Source organism: Aythya ferina (genome assembly GCF_964211825.1).
Source record: "Aythya ferina genome assembly, chromosome: 1".
Classification (NCBI taxonomy): Eukaryota; Metazoa; Chordata; class Aves; order Anseriformes; family Anatidae; genus Aythya; species Aythya ferina.
In genome coordinates, this window is record NC_140296.1 from 126085638 (window position 1) to 126100969 (window position 15332).

Here is a 15332-nt window from a genome sequence, read left to right on the forward strand (position 1 = left end):
TGACTTTTGAACTTCAAACCAGCAGCAAGCTCCAAAAATATTCAATATCCCTGCTAAGCTAGATGGAGTGGTTCAATGAAAGAGGCTTGGACAGCAATGTGAACTTTTGCCTGGTTCAGGAAATGATGGATGAAAGAACAATCACTCCAAATTTCCAAACACTTGGAAGTTTGGCTATGTCTGCTGAATACATGCAGCAATTTAAGTTGCTTCTAAGCAGCAAGGGACTGAGCTGAATAGATCTGAATAGAATTAGGTCTAATTTGTTCCAGAAAGTTCTGAAATTGCTTTGGGTTCACTGTCTGCAGCCTTTTCTCTAAATTGATATTAAAATGATTAAATTTTATGTTATCACCCCAAAAAGCTCAGCAAATATTCACTGTTCAACATACCTCCAGCCATATTAGGTCCCTTTACTTTTCTTGGAAGGTGTAATTTATTTATACATTCAAGGTATTTAAAACAGAGTCCAAAATATTCATCAGAATTCCTCCATTAATTCCAAGTTCCAGTGAGATGCTGAAAGGTTGGGTAACCTTACCAGTGATGTAGTATGAACACAGAGGAACTACTAAGTATACTATAGCAAATTATCTGCAACAACTTGGCTGCCCCCTTGGAATGTCTTAACTTTATGTACAGCAAAACCCCAATTAAGTGAACATTACTTTCCAAAAACTGAACTACATTCCCTCATCTTTTCTACTCAGGTTCTGTTCTTCATCAGCACATTTAAATAAGCAAATCAGATGCCCTCTCAGACAGCCAGACAATGGAGTTACAAGCTTATCCTATTCTACATGCGTGAGGAAGATTATACCCCTTTGGATCAGCTTTTTGCAGACATACTTACCAGGAAGGCAGCACAAAGAGACATAGAGGGAGCATGCTAACAAAGGCCAAATCAAGCAGCTTACTGATACGTTCTACAGGAGCCTGTGAGTCCAGAGGTAAGTAAGATACATTGCAGTTACTAAGATAAAATAACAAAACTAACAATAATTCTACACCATGATTACAACCATAGCCTTATAAAAGTTGGTATTTTGATTATTTTTAAAAACTGGGGACTTGAGACATAGAGCTGAAGAGATTTGCTTAAGGTCACACAGCCAGAGGATATAAGGAATAGAACTTGAATATTCTTCAAGAGGTTTAACCTTCAGGAAGGCTGGGGGTTGTCACATGCTTTCTAGTTTCAAATTCTTATTCTGCTTCTCACTTTCAATGACTGTCTGCATATACAAATGAGGAAACTATATACAGCAGGCTACATTATAACTGATGTATAAAACATCTGCTTTTTGAGTTATGAATCAACTTATCATTTATCCAAAATAACAGATACAAATGGCCCTCACACCTACCTACATCTGGAGTAAACACCTCTGCACTGAAGGAAAACAAAATTAATTATTAAAAAAAAAAAAAAAAAAAAAAAAAAACACCAACTGATTAAATATGGTGTTAGTAAAGAGCAGTAAGTGAGAGGAACACCATGAAAAGTGCCATATCGGATGTCTCCCTTGTCAAGTTTCAACTGCTTAGACTCACTCCCCTAAAAACAGTTATGGGGCCTCCACCACCTGGATTAACCAGTCTAAATCAGCTCTGAAGCAATCCTTGCTATTTTAAAATAAAAATAGTCTCAGGCCTCAAATCAAGTTTGATTATTAAGCTATAATGTCACATTACAGTTTTTTTTAATGGAGTTTATTTACACCATATTCATTAGGACACCACAGCATTTGAACTACATACTGCATTTTCTTCTCTCAGCCAAAATGCTGACATGCAAAAACATTTGTCTAATTGTACTCCAACACTGATGTGCGTGTTTACATAGGCAAACTAAAGAGTGGTATACCATCTGGAGGGGAAACAAACTAAACGCCAGACTCTTTTCACAGCTTCTCAAATCCCTATTAAAAACTGAGTTCTTCCTGCTAATGTGACTGAACATATTAGCCTTTAGAAAATTAAGACCATTTGTTTTCCAGATTTCACTGTATTGCCCTCAATAACTTTTTAAATTATTATTTTTATTTTTAGTAGCCTTACTCTCATGGAATTGTACAATTGTCACCTCACTGCTGTTCTGTGTCATCACAGTAAAAATATGGCAGAAGTAAATATTGTTATTATGTCAAGAGAAAAAGCATCTTGGGGTCACTCACTGTCTCTCCTTGTCATTATTCCCTGTGTCAAAAAATGGGTGCTATCAGATAATGCATTCAGGGCAGGACAACAAATGAGAGAATTTCAAAATGCTTTGCATTCTAAGCAGTCTGTAATGTACAATTTTGTTCTCATTTCAGGAACAAACCCTCTGCCGTGCCTCTCTTAAACCTCAGAGATTAACTTTCGGTTATGCATAGGGACAAAGTCTGCTCACAAGATTTATCTGTTTGACCAGCAGGCTCAGATGAGCATTAAAGCTTTGTACTTCAGACTAGTGTGCTATAGTAGTTATTCCAGATAGGGACAGATACACATTTAAGAATGGATTACCCCATATAAGCCATTCTAAAATTTTTAGCTGCTCAACAGTATCAATACTTCTGACACCAGCCTCACCCAGAGAAGGGACACGCTCCCTTTGTTTTAATTTGGTCTGATACTTAATAAAAAGTGACTTTCATGGCTGCTGTGCTACTTTATGCTCACTGATAATCATACAACATTATTTTTCATCTATAAGAAAATATATGAATCACTCCTGCTATAAGATTAAATAAGGCAAATTATCAATGCAGTATAATTTTCATAACACCATCAATGAAAAATTTGCTATATTTGACTTTTCACTGATATTTCTGGACCAGCAACTTTCCAAAGCACATTTTTCTCTTCTAGCTACGTTTTAGCAAAAAGAAAATGTTCACAAACAACTAAAAAATTTATTTCAAAACTGTATGATAAATATCTGGATTTGGAAATTTGACTCCATTTAACTTAGATAAATGTTAACTTCTGCTCATAATTACACTATTAATTAACAGGTACTATTCCTATGAAAATTTATAGTAGTTTAGGTATAAACAACTTATAGAAGAAGCCACATTAAGAATCTTCCTTCCTGACTATACTTAGCCTTCCTACCCATTGAAATACAGAAGATGAGAAATTTAATCATCTTGCTAGATGTTACCCCTAATAAAATGTGTTTTATATTAAAATGAAAGCAATGCTGAAATCTAACAAGATGTGTATTATGAATGTTTCACTGTATGTGGAGTCATAACCTTAATTTAATAGAACAAATTATACTTTGGAAGACTGTCTACTTGTAAAGTTCTCTACTGAAGTTTTAGTAATTTATTCCTGTCACTGTAAACTTTACCTTTTAATTCTCATTATGAAATTCTCATTTCATGAACAAAATTTCTTTTCAAAATTTTTGGATTATAAAATTTACATTTTACGGCAATAAGATTTTCTGGTATAGTCTGTGAAAAAAAAAAAATCTTGTAAATCTTTTTTCTAATTAAAAAAAATAATAATGAAGTGAAATGTACCCATTAAATACTTGTACCCTAATCTTTACATTTGGTGATTACCTTTCTTGAAAACTAAGCTGCAATCTGTAGAAGCAAAAATCAATATTTGATTTCTTCTGCAGTGCTATATTGGCTGCTTTGCAATCTCCATGTGTTTGCACATAAATATTCTGAAGGCAAATTAAATCAACCAACATTTCTAGTTGCCCCGTCCATCATATGCAAAACATATTATGCACTTAGGATAAATTCGGTGTAAATCATCATCCTAGCCACACATTTAAATACTATAAGCTTCCTTAACCCTCAGCTCAGACTTCCCTAATCTCTAAAAGAAAGCAATGCCAGATGGCCATGAACAACTGCTAAGAATCAGAGGGCCACAGAGAAACACCTGAAGCCCTCAGTGATACGGTGGAGAAACACCTTCTGTTTCGACTTACTGCTGGGCCACACTTAGATCAAATTGCCTTGTGGAACTCACATGCAGTCCTTCCATATTAACTCATACATCTGCTAGGAGTTTTCAAAACCTGTATTTTATTGTCATGAATCTAATTTACCAACACTTAATTCCTGTCTGGCAGAAACAATGCACCACCTCTTTGTCATACTTATCACAGTGGCAGTATGTTTGTTATATGGAGATAAAGACAATCCACTAACCACTGTGCTTCTCCATCACCTTCAGGCATATACATACATATACATATATAGGTACATATAAAAAAATAACATATACAAAATAGTATATATATAAAACAATGTGCATACTGTATATGTATATATACACACATATATAATTGGTCTTCAAATATGCATGAGCTGGTTGCCAGACTGAAGGTGTAGCACAGCTCAGTGCTGCACGAGGGACAGATTATGTCCTTTTCTCTGTGCCAAGAAGCAAATAATGAACAAAGATTCCTCTTCTTCAACAGAAGAGCATCCTTCTTTGAGCCAACACTGAGAATTGTTCAAGCTAATAGTGACCAGCATTCTGGGACCCTACAAGTACTGAAGTATATAAGTATTGAAGAACCACCTTTTTACTGGAGAAAAACATCACTTCCCACAGCCCAGCCTTCTGCTACTACAGATTCAGAACAACATAGCTTTGTGACAAGCAGACTGGATGGCCCATTAACTGCTTCATTCACCACACAGCTGCTAGACTGTGTCTATAAAAATTCCTTGAAACACAGTTTTTCCACCTATGTTTCCAGTTGCCTAAATCAGTTCCTGTATGAAAAATACAATTCTTGACTTTGTCAGAATATAAACGTGTGGAAATGGTCTCTTCACCTCTAAGAACAGGAGTCTCACTTGGTTTTAAATATGAAGTTCAGACAGATTTCATGCTCAAACAGGACTCTTCTTTTATATATACATATAATATATAAAAAAATCACCTTGCATCAGAAAAGATGAAAGCCACTGCTCAAGAGCAGACACAAATTCATGGTTTTGGACTTGAATTTCTTAACAGAAATTCAGAAGGAAGCAAGGTTCAAACTGCAGCAGGGTGCTACAGTCTCAAACACGGCCCTGACAGTGATGCTTGGAGACACATTCTGTACTTAATAGCCCAGTGTGCTGAAAGCCAGGACAGATGAGAACAAGCAAACCTGTCAATGGGGGAAAAAAAAGTTGAGAGGAAAGACAGGACTAAAATAACATGGAGTGTTCCAGTACAGGGAGTTGGGGGCAGTGGCAGAGCTGTGAGGGAAGGACAGGGCTGGTCTAGCAGGAGGCACTGACAATTTCAGTGTCAGCAAGGAGTGCATGTAGAGCCAAACAACCAAGACAGCCATAGTAGGACAAGCATAGGTTCCAGGTGCAAAGCCAGGGATGTCAAACTACAAGAACATCTGCCAATAGCATGATTCATTCTAGCTCACATTGCCATGAATAAAAAGAGAAGAATTTTATTTATTCAAATGGCTCAAGACACAGGACAATAGCATAGCCTGGTTATAGAGAACAAGAATCTAGCAAGACTGCAGTCCTCTGGAAGAATGCACAGAATTGTCAAGACTGGCTAGCAAAACTGAATTTAAGTCAGATAGAGTCAAGAACGGGGGACTTCTGAATCGGGACAATGGATCACATTTCTGTTGTAAACTACCTGACATCTTGCATTTTAGCATTTTTCTGTATTTGTCATTAAAGCACCATATTCATTCTGTTTAGCCTGCCTCATAAATATATATATATATTAGATCAGACAGAGATGTGACTAAGTTTAATAACTGAAATAAAAGCAGTATAAGCCTAATTAGAAAAGACATATAAGGGAAGGGGCAAAGGGGATTCAGAGGTAAGAGTTAAGCAAGTACAGGGTTCTAGACTATTTCAGATAGTAGGTTAGACTTAGTCAAGAAGCAATGTATTTGTACAAAGTCCAGCAGAAGCTAAATAGTCATAGATGAGCACACAGAAGAGGTCTAAAATATTGTTTGCAAGGTCAAGAAATGGAAAAATGTGCACAGAGGGTCTTATACCCAGCCAATGTTGCTGCTTGGGAAGAAGATAAAAGAAAAAAAAAAAAGGTGACGGTTAAGAGGACATGAACAATGGTATCAGAAGAGCTATAAAAAATAATGGCAACATACAGTACATGAAAATAAGTATATACATATATATATACACATACTTCTAAGGTGTCAAAGTAATAAAACCTTTGAGTCAAATAGAAATGATTTATTCCAGGAATAGTTAAGGCAACATTCTGGTAGGGTTTGTATACATAAAATAAAAAATAAAAACAATTACTAGTGAATTTTGATCAAATGTTCTTCATCTACCACTCCCATCTTTCTGTTTAAGTAAGATTCCCACAACTTCAGTGACTGAAACATTTTAATCTATTACTCCTAAAAAATCACTGTTGTTTGGGTGGTTCAACACTATACCAAATCTCCCATTAATACTTTCTCTCAATGTTATTTCAGTAACTGGGTCAAGAGAAACAGAGAAACTCCTAGTAAGACATCCATTTGTACACTGATGAGCCCTACATCAGAGATAGGTATCTGGACTGTTAGTGGTCATTCTTCCAAAATAAATCCAGAAAGAGGTGTATTCGTTTATGTATGAGGCATATTGTATATTTCTGGATCACAGCCATGAATGATTTTGTTCATTTGTCCAGAAGTTGCAACCATCAGGAAAGCAGTGTGCTTTGATTTTAAACAAAGCAAACTACTTCATATTGAGCTCTGTTCATGCATACACAGTATTTCAATTAGCCTGTGATTTCCTCAAAAGTACTGTTCACTTAAGGATGCCTAGCTGGCAGTTGACTTGAACTTTTCCTCCCTCCCTTGTACGTGACACTGTTTTGCTCAAAGTAGGCACTATGCTTTTAATTTGCTTGCTGAGGCATTGTTACAACTCTTCATGTGTCTTGGCCAAGGGAAGAATTTAGACCCCTGAGAAGCAAATGCAAGTCTCCAACTTCACACATCAACATGGACAAATGTAGCTGAAACTGAATCCAGACTAATTCATCGTTCCAGTAATTTCGCATTTATGCTGATACCATAATAGGTTAGAACATATGTAATTTACTGTTTTTAATTGGACAAATGGAACAGAACTTCGTTCAAATGAAAAAGCCATTTGTCAAATGAAGTTTACATAAAATAAATGAGATTTATGGCAGCAATGAGAATGCACTTCTAAATTAAACTAACCTACAGCTTAATAAAATATGAGGTATTACAAAAGAATGCAAAAATCCTTCTAACCACACGACTTTAATGCTACAATAATTCTGCTCTTCCTAAAGGACAACAATTTTGCCCTTTCTTAAATAATACAGTTCAAAACACATATTAGAACACTGAGTTTCAAGAATTAGTAGTTAAACCACAGTAATCAGGTGATAGTAAAGATATAGAAAGCTTGTGCATTTTCCCATTAGGCACAGGTTTAACACGGAAAATATTCTATGCAGGTGGAGGGGGAGGGGAGGGAAACATGGGGGGGGTGACTTACTGTAGTACTTCACAGATGCACTATTCACATAATGCAGCAGTACAGGATACACTAATAAATGAAGGCAACTGAAAAGGCAGTACTCACCCAAAATATCAAATTGAAAAGGAACATCATATATTTCAAACAACACAGGCAGCCTCTTGCCATGTTGCACTTCTTAAATTCTAAAAGGAAAACAAAGGACAGATCCAGATAAAAGACCACATATTTGCTGCCTTTGGGTGCACTGTATTTGTCACTTTTTATGCCAGTCCCAGTTCCAACACCGGTCCCGGTTCCAACCCCGGCGTGGTTCTGTGTGCGTGATCCAGCTGTACCATAGAAAGCTCCAGCAGTAAAACCTCGACCAAATTGCCTCCCTGAGGCGGAAGGCTTAGCAAAATCTGAATCTTTGCTATCCAAAGATGGACTCCGGTGAATTGAAGAATCCTCGCTACTTGACTTCTCCATGATCTCTCTTTCCACAGTTGTCAGATTTAATGTATAGCATCTCTCACCATTAAACGCAGTGCCTTGCAAACGCACAGTACAATAAGGGCTGTCTGTATTTTGCTTCTTTTTTTCTTCATACGTAAATCAGATAATCACTGCAGAATTTATTCACTGCATTGTTGTTGTTTTTATCTATTTTTTATAGCAATGCAGACTGTACTCTATCTGTACCATGGATTTATATATTAACATCCCATGCAGGAGCATACTCATGATTTATCTTGATGAATCAGTTATGCAGAACTTCAATTTTTATTCAGAAAAGCCATAAGCTCCTTCTCTCTGCCCTTAGTCTACAGCCCTCTAATCTATAGGCAGCAGATGGTCCTTGCATCCATTTCCAAAAAGCTTCTGCAGTACACCTGGGCGACTTTCCTGTAGCCTGATCACTTTTCTTGCTCTCAGCTTCCTTCTCTGTGTCTCTCTGACCGTTTCACACACGCTGTCTTTTTTTTTTTTTTTTTTTTTTTTGCCACCCGTTTGCAGTATCTCATTCAGTAATCAGCTGTAACAGCACGCTCTGTGTTTCACTGCTGTTGATGTGAAATCATCAGCAGCTGCAACCACTGGGCATTTCCCACAGAAATCCCTGACCTAACTATCAAGTAATAAATCCACCCTCTTGCTTGCCCCTCCTCTCTGCTTCCCATCTGACCAGTTAGAAGAAGCCTTCTCCCCTAGGGCACACCTCCATGACACAGTACCTTTAAGAGGATTTAGAATTACTCTTGACTATACAAGTGCACAACAGAAAATCTCTTTAAATGTCAAGTACTGTTTAGCTGTTTATGAGCTTGAACTGTGAGGTAATGATACTCATTTTATGCAATAAAATTCTGCTAAAAGTATGGATTAGATAGACGAGACCTAGCCTCTCCCTGCTCGCAAAATTAACAGTGACTGCACGTACTTACATTTTTTTCTGGCTTAAATGTCACGGGACAAGGAACTGGTACAGACTAGCAGCTGACATACACTGAATAGGCACATATCTATACATGCACATAGCACAACGCCATCACCTATGATATAATTAACCATAATAAGAAAAGCAGAGCTGCTGTCTCTTAAAGGATGATCAGTCAATTCTTAAGACTTGAAATGCAAGGATATCTGAACCTGCAGCTATTTACAGTCTGTTTAACTAGTAAGTCAGAGATTATTCTTGTGTATGCTAATAAATCATCCTACATTGCACGTAGACTGTGAACTAGAAACTCTGACCCAAATGCCACATTACTTTTCTGGATAGTAACACAACATATCTGGTAGAGCTCTGAAACAAAGTGGGCAGGAGTGTGCAAATGTGGTGGTGCCTATGTGTGCAAGTGCTTGGAGTGGAGGGAGAGAAAAACTTCAGGTCACAGCTGGAACTTACAAATTTGTCATTTTGTCACAACCATAAAAAGAGCACATCGATGGTGCAAAGTGGGAAAACATTTAAATTGCTGGTTATTTTTTATTTTTTATTTTTTTTTAAGAAAGAAATCATCTCAGGAGGCCACTACAAAAGAAATACAGCTACCAGTAAAAACAAAAGTTATTCCCAATTTTAACTGACCCTCTCACATTTCTTCAGTCTTTTATGCCCAACAGCACCTTAAAATTCTATTATTTTTATATTGCAACATTAGAATCAACATTCTAAAGCAATGCAGTACCTCTCCTGATAAGCCTTTTCTGTGAAGAGATCTTTCTACCATGAAGTACTTCATACCATGAAATACATAGTATTTGTAAATGTAATAACCTTCTCTCACTTCTTCTGCTTCTTGTTAGAACAGGATTTTAACAGGCAGGCCCAAGCCTGTGTCAAACAAATTTATTCACTTTGCTTTTTAAAAGCAATTTCAGAACTACCTGCATAAAACTTCTCCATCAGAAATATGACTACAAGATAATGACTAAGTAGTCCACATCATACAGTGCAGCAGAGAAGGTTACGCACAAAACACCCTAGAAAAAAAAAAAAAAAAAAAAAGATAAATTACAGTGATCAAAGCGGGGCATTTCTGCATTTCTGTACATGTCTATGATGTGAATAACAACTGCTCCCTTGGAAGTTTGTAAGGACCACCAGTCTCAGAAAAAAACATGGGAGAAACTTGCAGGCCATGACCAGGTATCTACCCGAGACACTGGAACTTGCAGTATAAGTATCAGTCAAAGCACAAGGCAAATGCCTGAGCATGGTTTTAGAAGTCTGAAAAGGCTCTTCAGTTTGAAAAATCATTTACTGGTTGTGAAGTACTTTTAGAATTTACAAAACTGAGCTCTCAGTCAAAAATAATATGAGAATGCACAAGTAGTCTAAAACATTTTTTTAATATTTACTCTTTGGTTTGTTATAAATTTTACACTTACATAAAATAGAAAGAAAGGAATTAGATCTTCAGGAAAAAAAAAAAGTGCATTTGTGAAAACTAATGCATAAAAAAAAGCACCACAATTCTTCCTCATGCTTTTTTTCAATTTTTTATTAGTAGACCACCTTTAAGTTTTCAATTTTTCTATTTTTGCCTTCAAATACTACAAAAGATTTGCTTTTTCTAAAATTACTTGTAAAGCACCTTTCATTCAGAGTTAACCATGACCGGTCTACATCACCATTTATACTTTAGAATGCACAGCCAAAGAAATAAGTGTAGCCAATACCCACTTTCAAAATCCAAGTTTGAGTAACTAGCACTGGAGCAAAATGAACCAGCGTAGCTTCCCCTTCACTGGTGTACAAAGCAAACGCATGACTCTCCTACGGCTATGCTGCTAGGGAGACTCTACAAGCTTCAGTAACCTTCTGACACTTGAATCTAAGGCCCCAGAGCAGCTTTACAGATTAGATGCCACTTCCTCCTGCTAGAAACACTAACTCAGTGCTTATGTAGCTCAGTTAATAAATCACACAGAACTACTTATTTGCTGAAAAAATAACCAATGAAAAATCTGTACCCAGTTCCTCCAACTGTGTTTTGACTAGCCATAACACGTAACTTTCTCTGATCGAGACTTTATTGGCAGGTGTTGCTGCAAGGCCATTCAACGTTACAGTTGTCCCACTTGACATGGGACCTCAGCACAGGAAAGAGCATATTTGGCTTCACTGCAGCTCTCATCTCTGATGAGTAATTAGGGCATGAAAAACATTCAAAAGCTCGCTCTGCACTTCATTATTCTTCAATTACTGAATCAGAGAATTTTGATGCCAAAAAAAGCCTCCACATCAAAAATATAATCTCAGTCTCCAACACAAATGCCTGGGACAAAGAAAAAATATCAGCCTCTGACATCTGAATAGCTCAGTCCAGTTTCAGTGGTAAGAATTTAGGCCACTTTCAGATATAATGTACAAAAGTGAATGTCACAACTGGTGTAGCAGAAAGAATGGAAAGGAAGGTTATTAGTAACAACGCCCAGACAACATAGGCTGGGTCTCCTATTGATACCAACTTGCCTAGGTCTCTTCTGGGAACAGCACACCATTGTCCTCAGAACAAAGATCCCAACAACTTCATTTTTTATTTGTACTTTTCCTAAGCCTTTAGTTTTATCTCACCAGAACTTTGGTGCCAATTACACACAGCTACAGTGCTCCTGAACACTTTTGTTTGTTTCTACCCTCTTCAGCTGTTTCTACACAACTGCCTTGTGGAACCATGATGCAAAGCAGAACAAAAGCTGACCAAGTTTAGACACATATTTATAACCATGTATTTATAAAGACATAATACAGATACAAGTGTATTTAAGCAGCATATGAAGAAAAAAAATCTTACTTTTTCCTTTGTAAAAGATCCCAATTTATTTTACAAAACAGCCCCCTAGATGACCTTGCTCACACAGTGAAGGGGACAGGGACTATAGCAGGCAAGAACAGGAATAAATGTCAAAGGCTGAGTAAAAATTTCTTAAGCTTCTCTTATGATCTCCCATGATTCCAGACTTGAAAATATGAAACATTAGTTGTTTTTGAAGAGGGGAAATAAAAACTCCAGTCACCATGATATGCAATCCATCATGTAGGCTAATGTAGTGGTACTGTAGCCATTTTAAACATGGGGAATTTGATGATCAAGTAGTTTGCTGAGGATAAATAGGAAATCACTGGCAAAGGATCAGACTGAATCTAGGCCTCACACAGTCCCAGGTTAGTACACTAACCGTTGCACCATTCTGGAATTAAATATTTTTAGAAATCATGAGCTTTAGTAATCTTGTTGCATGACTTCAGAAAAATGTGGAGCCTTGTAGAGAGATGCACAAACATATACACTATCAAATGTTCCAGGAAAACAGTTGTTAAATTCACACTTTTATTTTGAATGATATTGACCAAAGCCTCAGTTATACACTCCTTCCTCAGGCAGGAAGATTAGGTACCACTACCTAGATTACAGTAGGTAGACAAAAGAGCTAGATTGCTCCACATAAGCTGAAGGACTATAGCTTCCCAATCAGCAGTTCAAGTCACTGCTCCAAATCCTAGAAGACCATGAGAGGGAGACATGTAACAAGATTTGGAAAGAGTAGTTTGTGACTCTGGCATAAGAAGTCATATACAGATGAAAGCTCAGCTTAGAAAAAATACACAGTTCATTTTGGAATAATCTTAAAGAGAAGAGAGTGTTCAAATAATCACAGCTGAAATAAATATCATCTGAAAAACAAAAACATGGAGTTCTCTGGACTCCCATGCCCCTGGCTTCACAACAAAGAGCTTATAAACTCCAGCAAGTCAAAATACCAGCCTTATCAGCAACACAGTAACTCTCCTTGCCTACCCAAGTCAAAGAGGTAAACTCTCTTTGAGTTGTCTAAACTAATACTTATCTTGTTTATATACCTATAAGAACAGTTTATCCTTCTAACATGGTGTCCCCACTGGATGGACAATCAATAAAATAAGACCTTGTTATAAGACTTCCCACTGCATCAAATATTCTGTGGCACAGTCCATGATGTTTCCATTAAAAACCATGACAGTATGACATTGTCTCAAAACTGTACAAAGGAATTAGTTGTAGACCATGTCAGGGACCTTAACCCACCACGATCAGCTGCAGATGATAACATGACATGCTGATGCAGAGGAGACATGGGAGATGAGGGTCAAAGTGCAATGTGGGGTCCCAAAGCTAAGAAATTGTGATTATGTCACACCTTCATACCAGCAGTCCCTCAGACTGAGCAGAAAGAATGCCTGAGTTTTCAAAGTTACAGGAAAAACATAACTTTATTAAAAACAGAAATACAGCTACCTACATTTAAGCTTCTAAATCAAAATGTGAGCACAAGGGTCTTCTAGAGTTTTGTCTTCACTTTATAAACATCATGAACTATGCTAAACTAAAGATTTAGTCCTCTAAAGACTATGTTAGTATGCAATTCACCATTGCTATTTTCACCTTTAAGAACTGAAACCTGGAAAGGCTATTTACTGCTTGTTTCTGAGAAGCCCTAGTAGTTTGAACTTTCTGGGGCTTTGCAGTGCGTGTACCAAGATCAAGTCAACCCATACAACATAGAACCTACAATCCAGACAGAAAGCAAGACATTAATAGCTGACTTTGAATATAGCAACTGTATTGGACATTTAAAGAAAGAGTCTCGAAACTACCTTACCAATACTTCCACTAGCAGGTGGGAGAACACAGAAGATTTGCGAGGCAAAAAAATAGCACACACCCAAGCAGATGAGCCTATTCTGCCAGGCAGCAGAGAGTACCAGATCTTTGAAACATTTTGATTATGCCCTTTAACCCCTTAATATAAGAATCTGTATCCCTTCTAATTATGGGGGTTTTAGCTCATCTTCTACTGGGGCAAATACATCGTTCCATCTCCATTAACAGCTAATCCTTCTTGCATTCTACTGAGACTTTAACCTCAATATCTTCCAGCATCGAGTTCCATAGGTAGGCATTATGTTAAAAAAAATCTTCCTATCATTTGCTGTCAGCCTTCCAGCTTAATTATTTGTCCCATTCTGGCATTTGCCCTTATCACACAATTCATTATTTTGTAATCCTCTGTTACACCCCATGTCATTTGTCCTACATTAATCAAAGCACATATAATCTTTTCAGTGCCTCCTGTTATTGAAAGCTCTCTGACTCCCTAATAACTTCAGGCAGCCATCTTATGCTTTCTTGCTATTTGAGTTGTGTTTATACCATAATCTTGTCAGATCAGTTGATGACAAGATCTTTTTATTTTTAAAGGACAAAAGTTGACATTTAAATGCAAAGTTTAATTGATCAATTCTGTCTCTATCGACAACTTACCTTCATGAAAGGTGAAGTCATTTAGATTCAAAACACTTTTATTTTTCGCTACTATTTTGCTTTTCTATTTCAGATTATAAATTTGGTCTCTGAGAAGTCCAACACCTCAGAGACAAACAAGAAAACCCTTATAATTTAAATTCTGTATTTTACCTGTAGGAAGAAAGGAGGTTCTCACTATAACAGCGATAGTTTAATACTTGATACTTATAAAATCATCAGAATGTCCATCTGCAAGTCAGGGACTCCTTGCAAAGAATCTAACATAAACTGAACCAAGCTTTGGCCAGCAATGATGAAAATAAATGTGTGACATCAACTGATGCCTCCTCCCAGAACACCAAAAAGCATATGGAGATAAGTGTTTTTTATCATGCACACACAGAAAACAAAGATCAAGGTAGTAGAAAATTGTCAGCCACATGCTGGAAAGCAACAACATTATTTCCCTGACATCCCCATGGTATGAAACACCAGAAGTCAGATCTCCAAAATCATGCTTTAAAAAATATGCTCCATCACCATCTCCACAGAAGGGAAATGAAAGGGGAGGGAAAGAAGAAGGGTTCTTCTTATGTGTTATCTATTTTTTGCAGAAAGCACAAAATCCAAGCACTTCTCTTCCACTCACAATTTCAATGACAGTTTAGTTTTGTCATGATCCCAATTGCACTACAGATTAAAGAAAGCTATCAAATAGCAGAAGACTTTTGCCTATCATAAGAGATGATATCTCTTCTTACCCTTGGTCAGTGTAGGAGCACTTTGTTAATACAGGAACTTCTCTAACCCTGTCCAATGTGTAGATATTCCTTGAACAAAATCAGATTGTTATTCTTTATCCTCTATTCTAAAGAGACTGTCTTTCACCAGCAGCCTGCTGTTCTGAATTGGTAGACAGCTGGCATCTGGTATCAACATAACTATTAAACTTAAAGATGAACAAAAACCATAAAAAATAAAGGAAGGAAAATTCACACAAATGGTTCCACATAAATGAAAATGACATCATTCACTTTAAAAGGCAACACACATTTCCCAACCCTGCTCAACAGTG

General features: G+C 37.0%; 1 protein-coding gene across 4 annotated transcripts in view; it reads right to left on the minus strand.

Annotated features, from left to right (window-relative positions):
* TSPAN9 (tetraspanin 9) overlaps positions 1 to 15332 on the minus strand; it is a 172410-nt gene that overhangs the window by 87848 nt on the left and 69230 nt on the right. For 3 of the 4 annotated variants that reach the window (XM_084502821.1, XM_084502823.1, XM_084502822.1), the window contains one exon: positions 7587 to 7666. In XM_084502821.1, coding sequence (XP_084358947.1) covers positions 7587 to 7649 — 63 coding nt within the window. In that variant the 5' untranslated portion in view covers positions 7650 to 7666. Of the gene's footprint in view, positions 1 to 7586; positions 8390 to 15332 lie in introns of those variants that run through there. The other variant, XM_084502820.1, reaches the window with a different exon arrangement.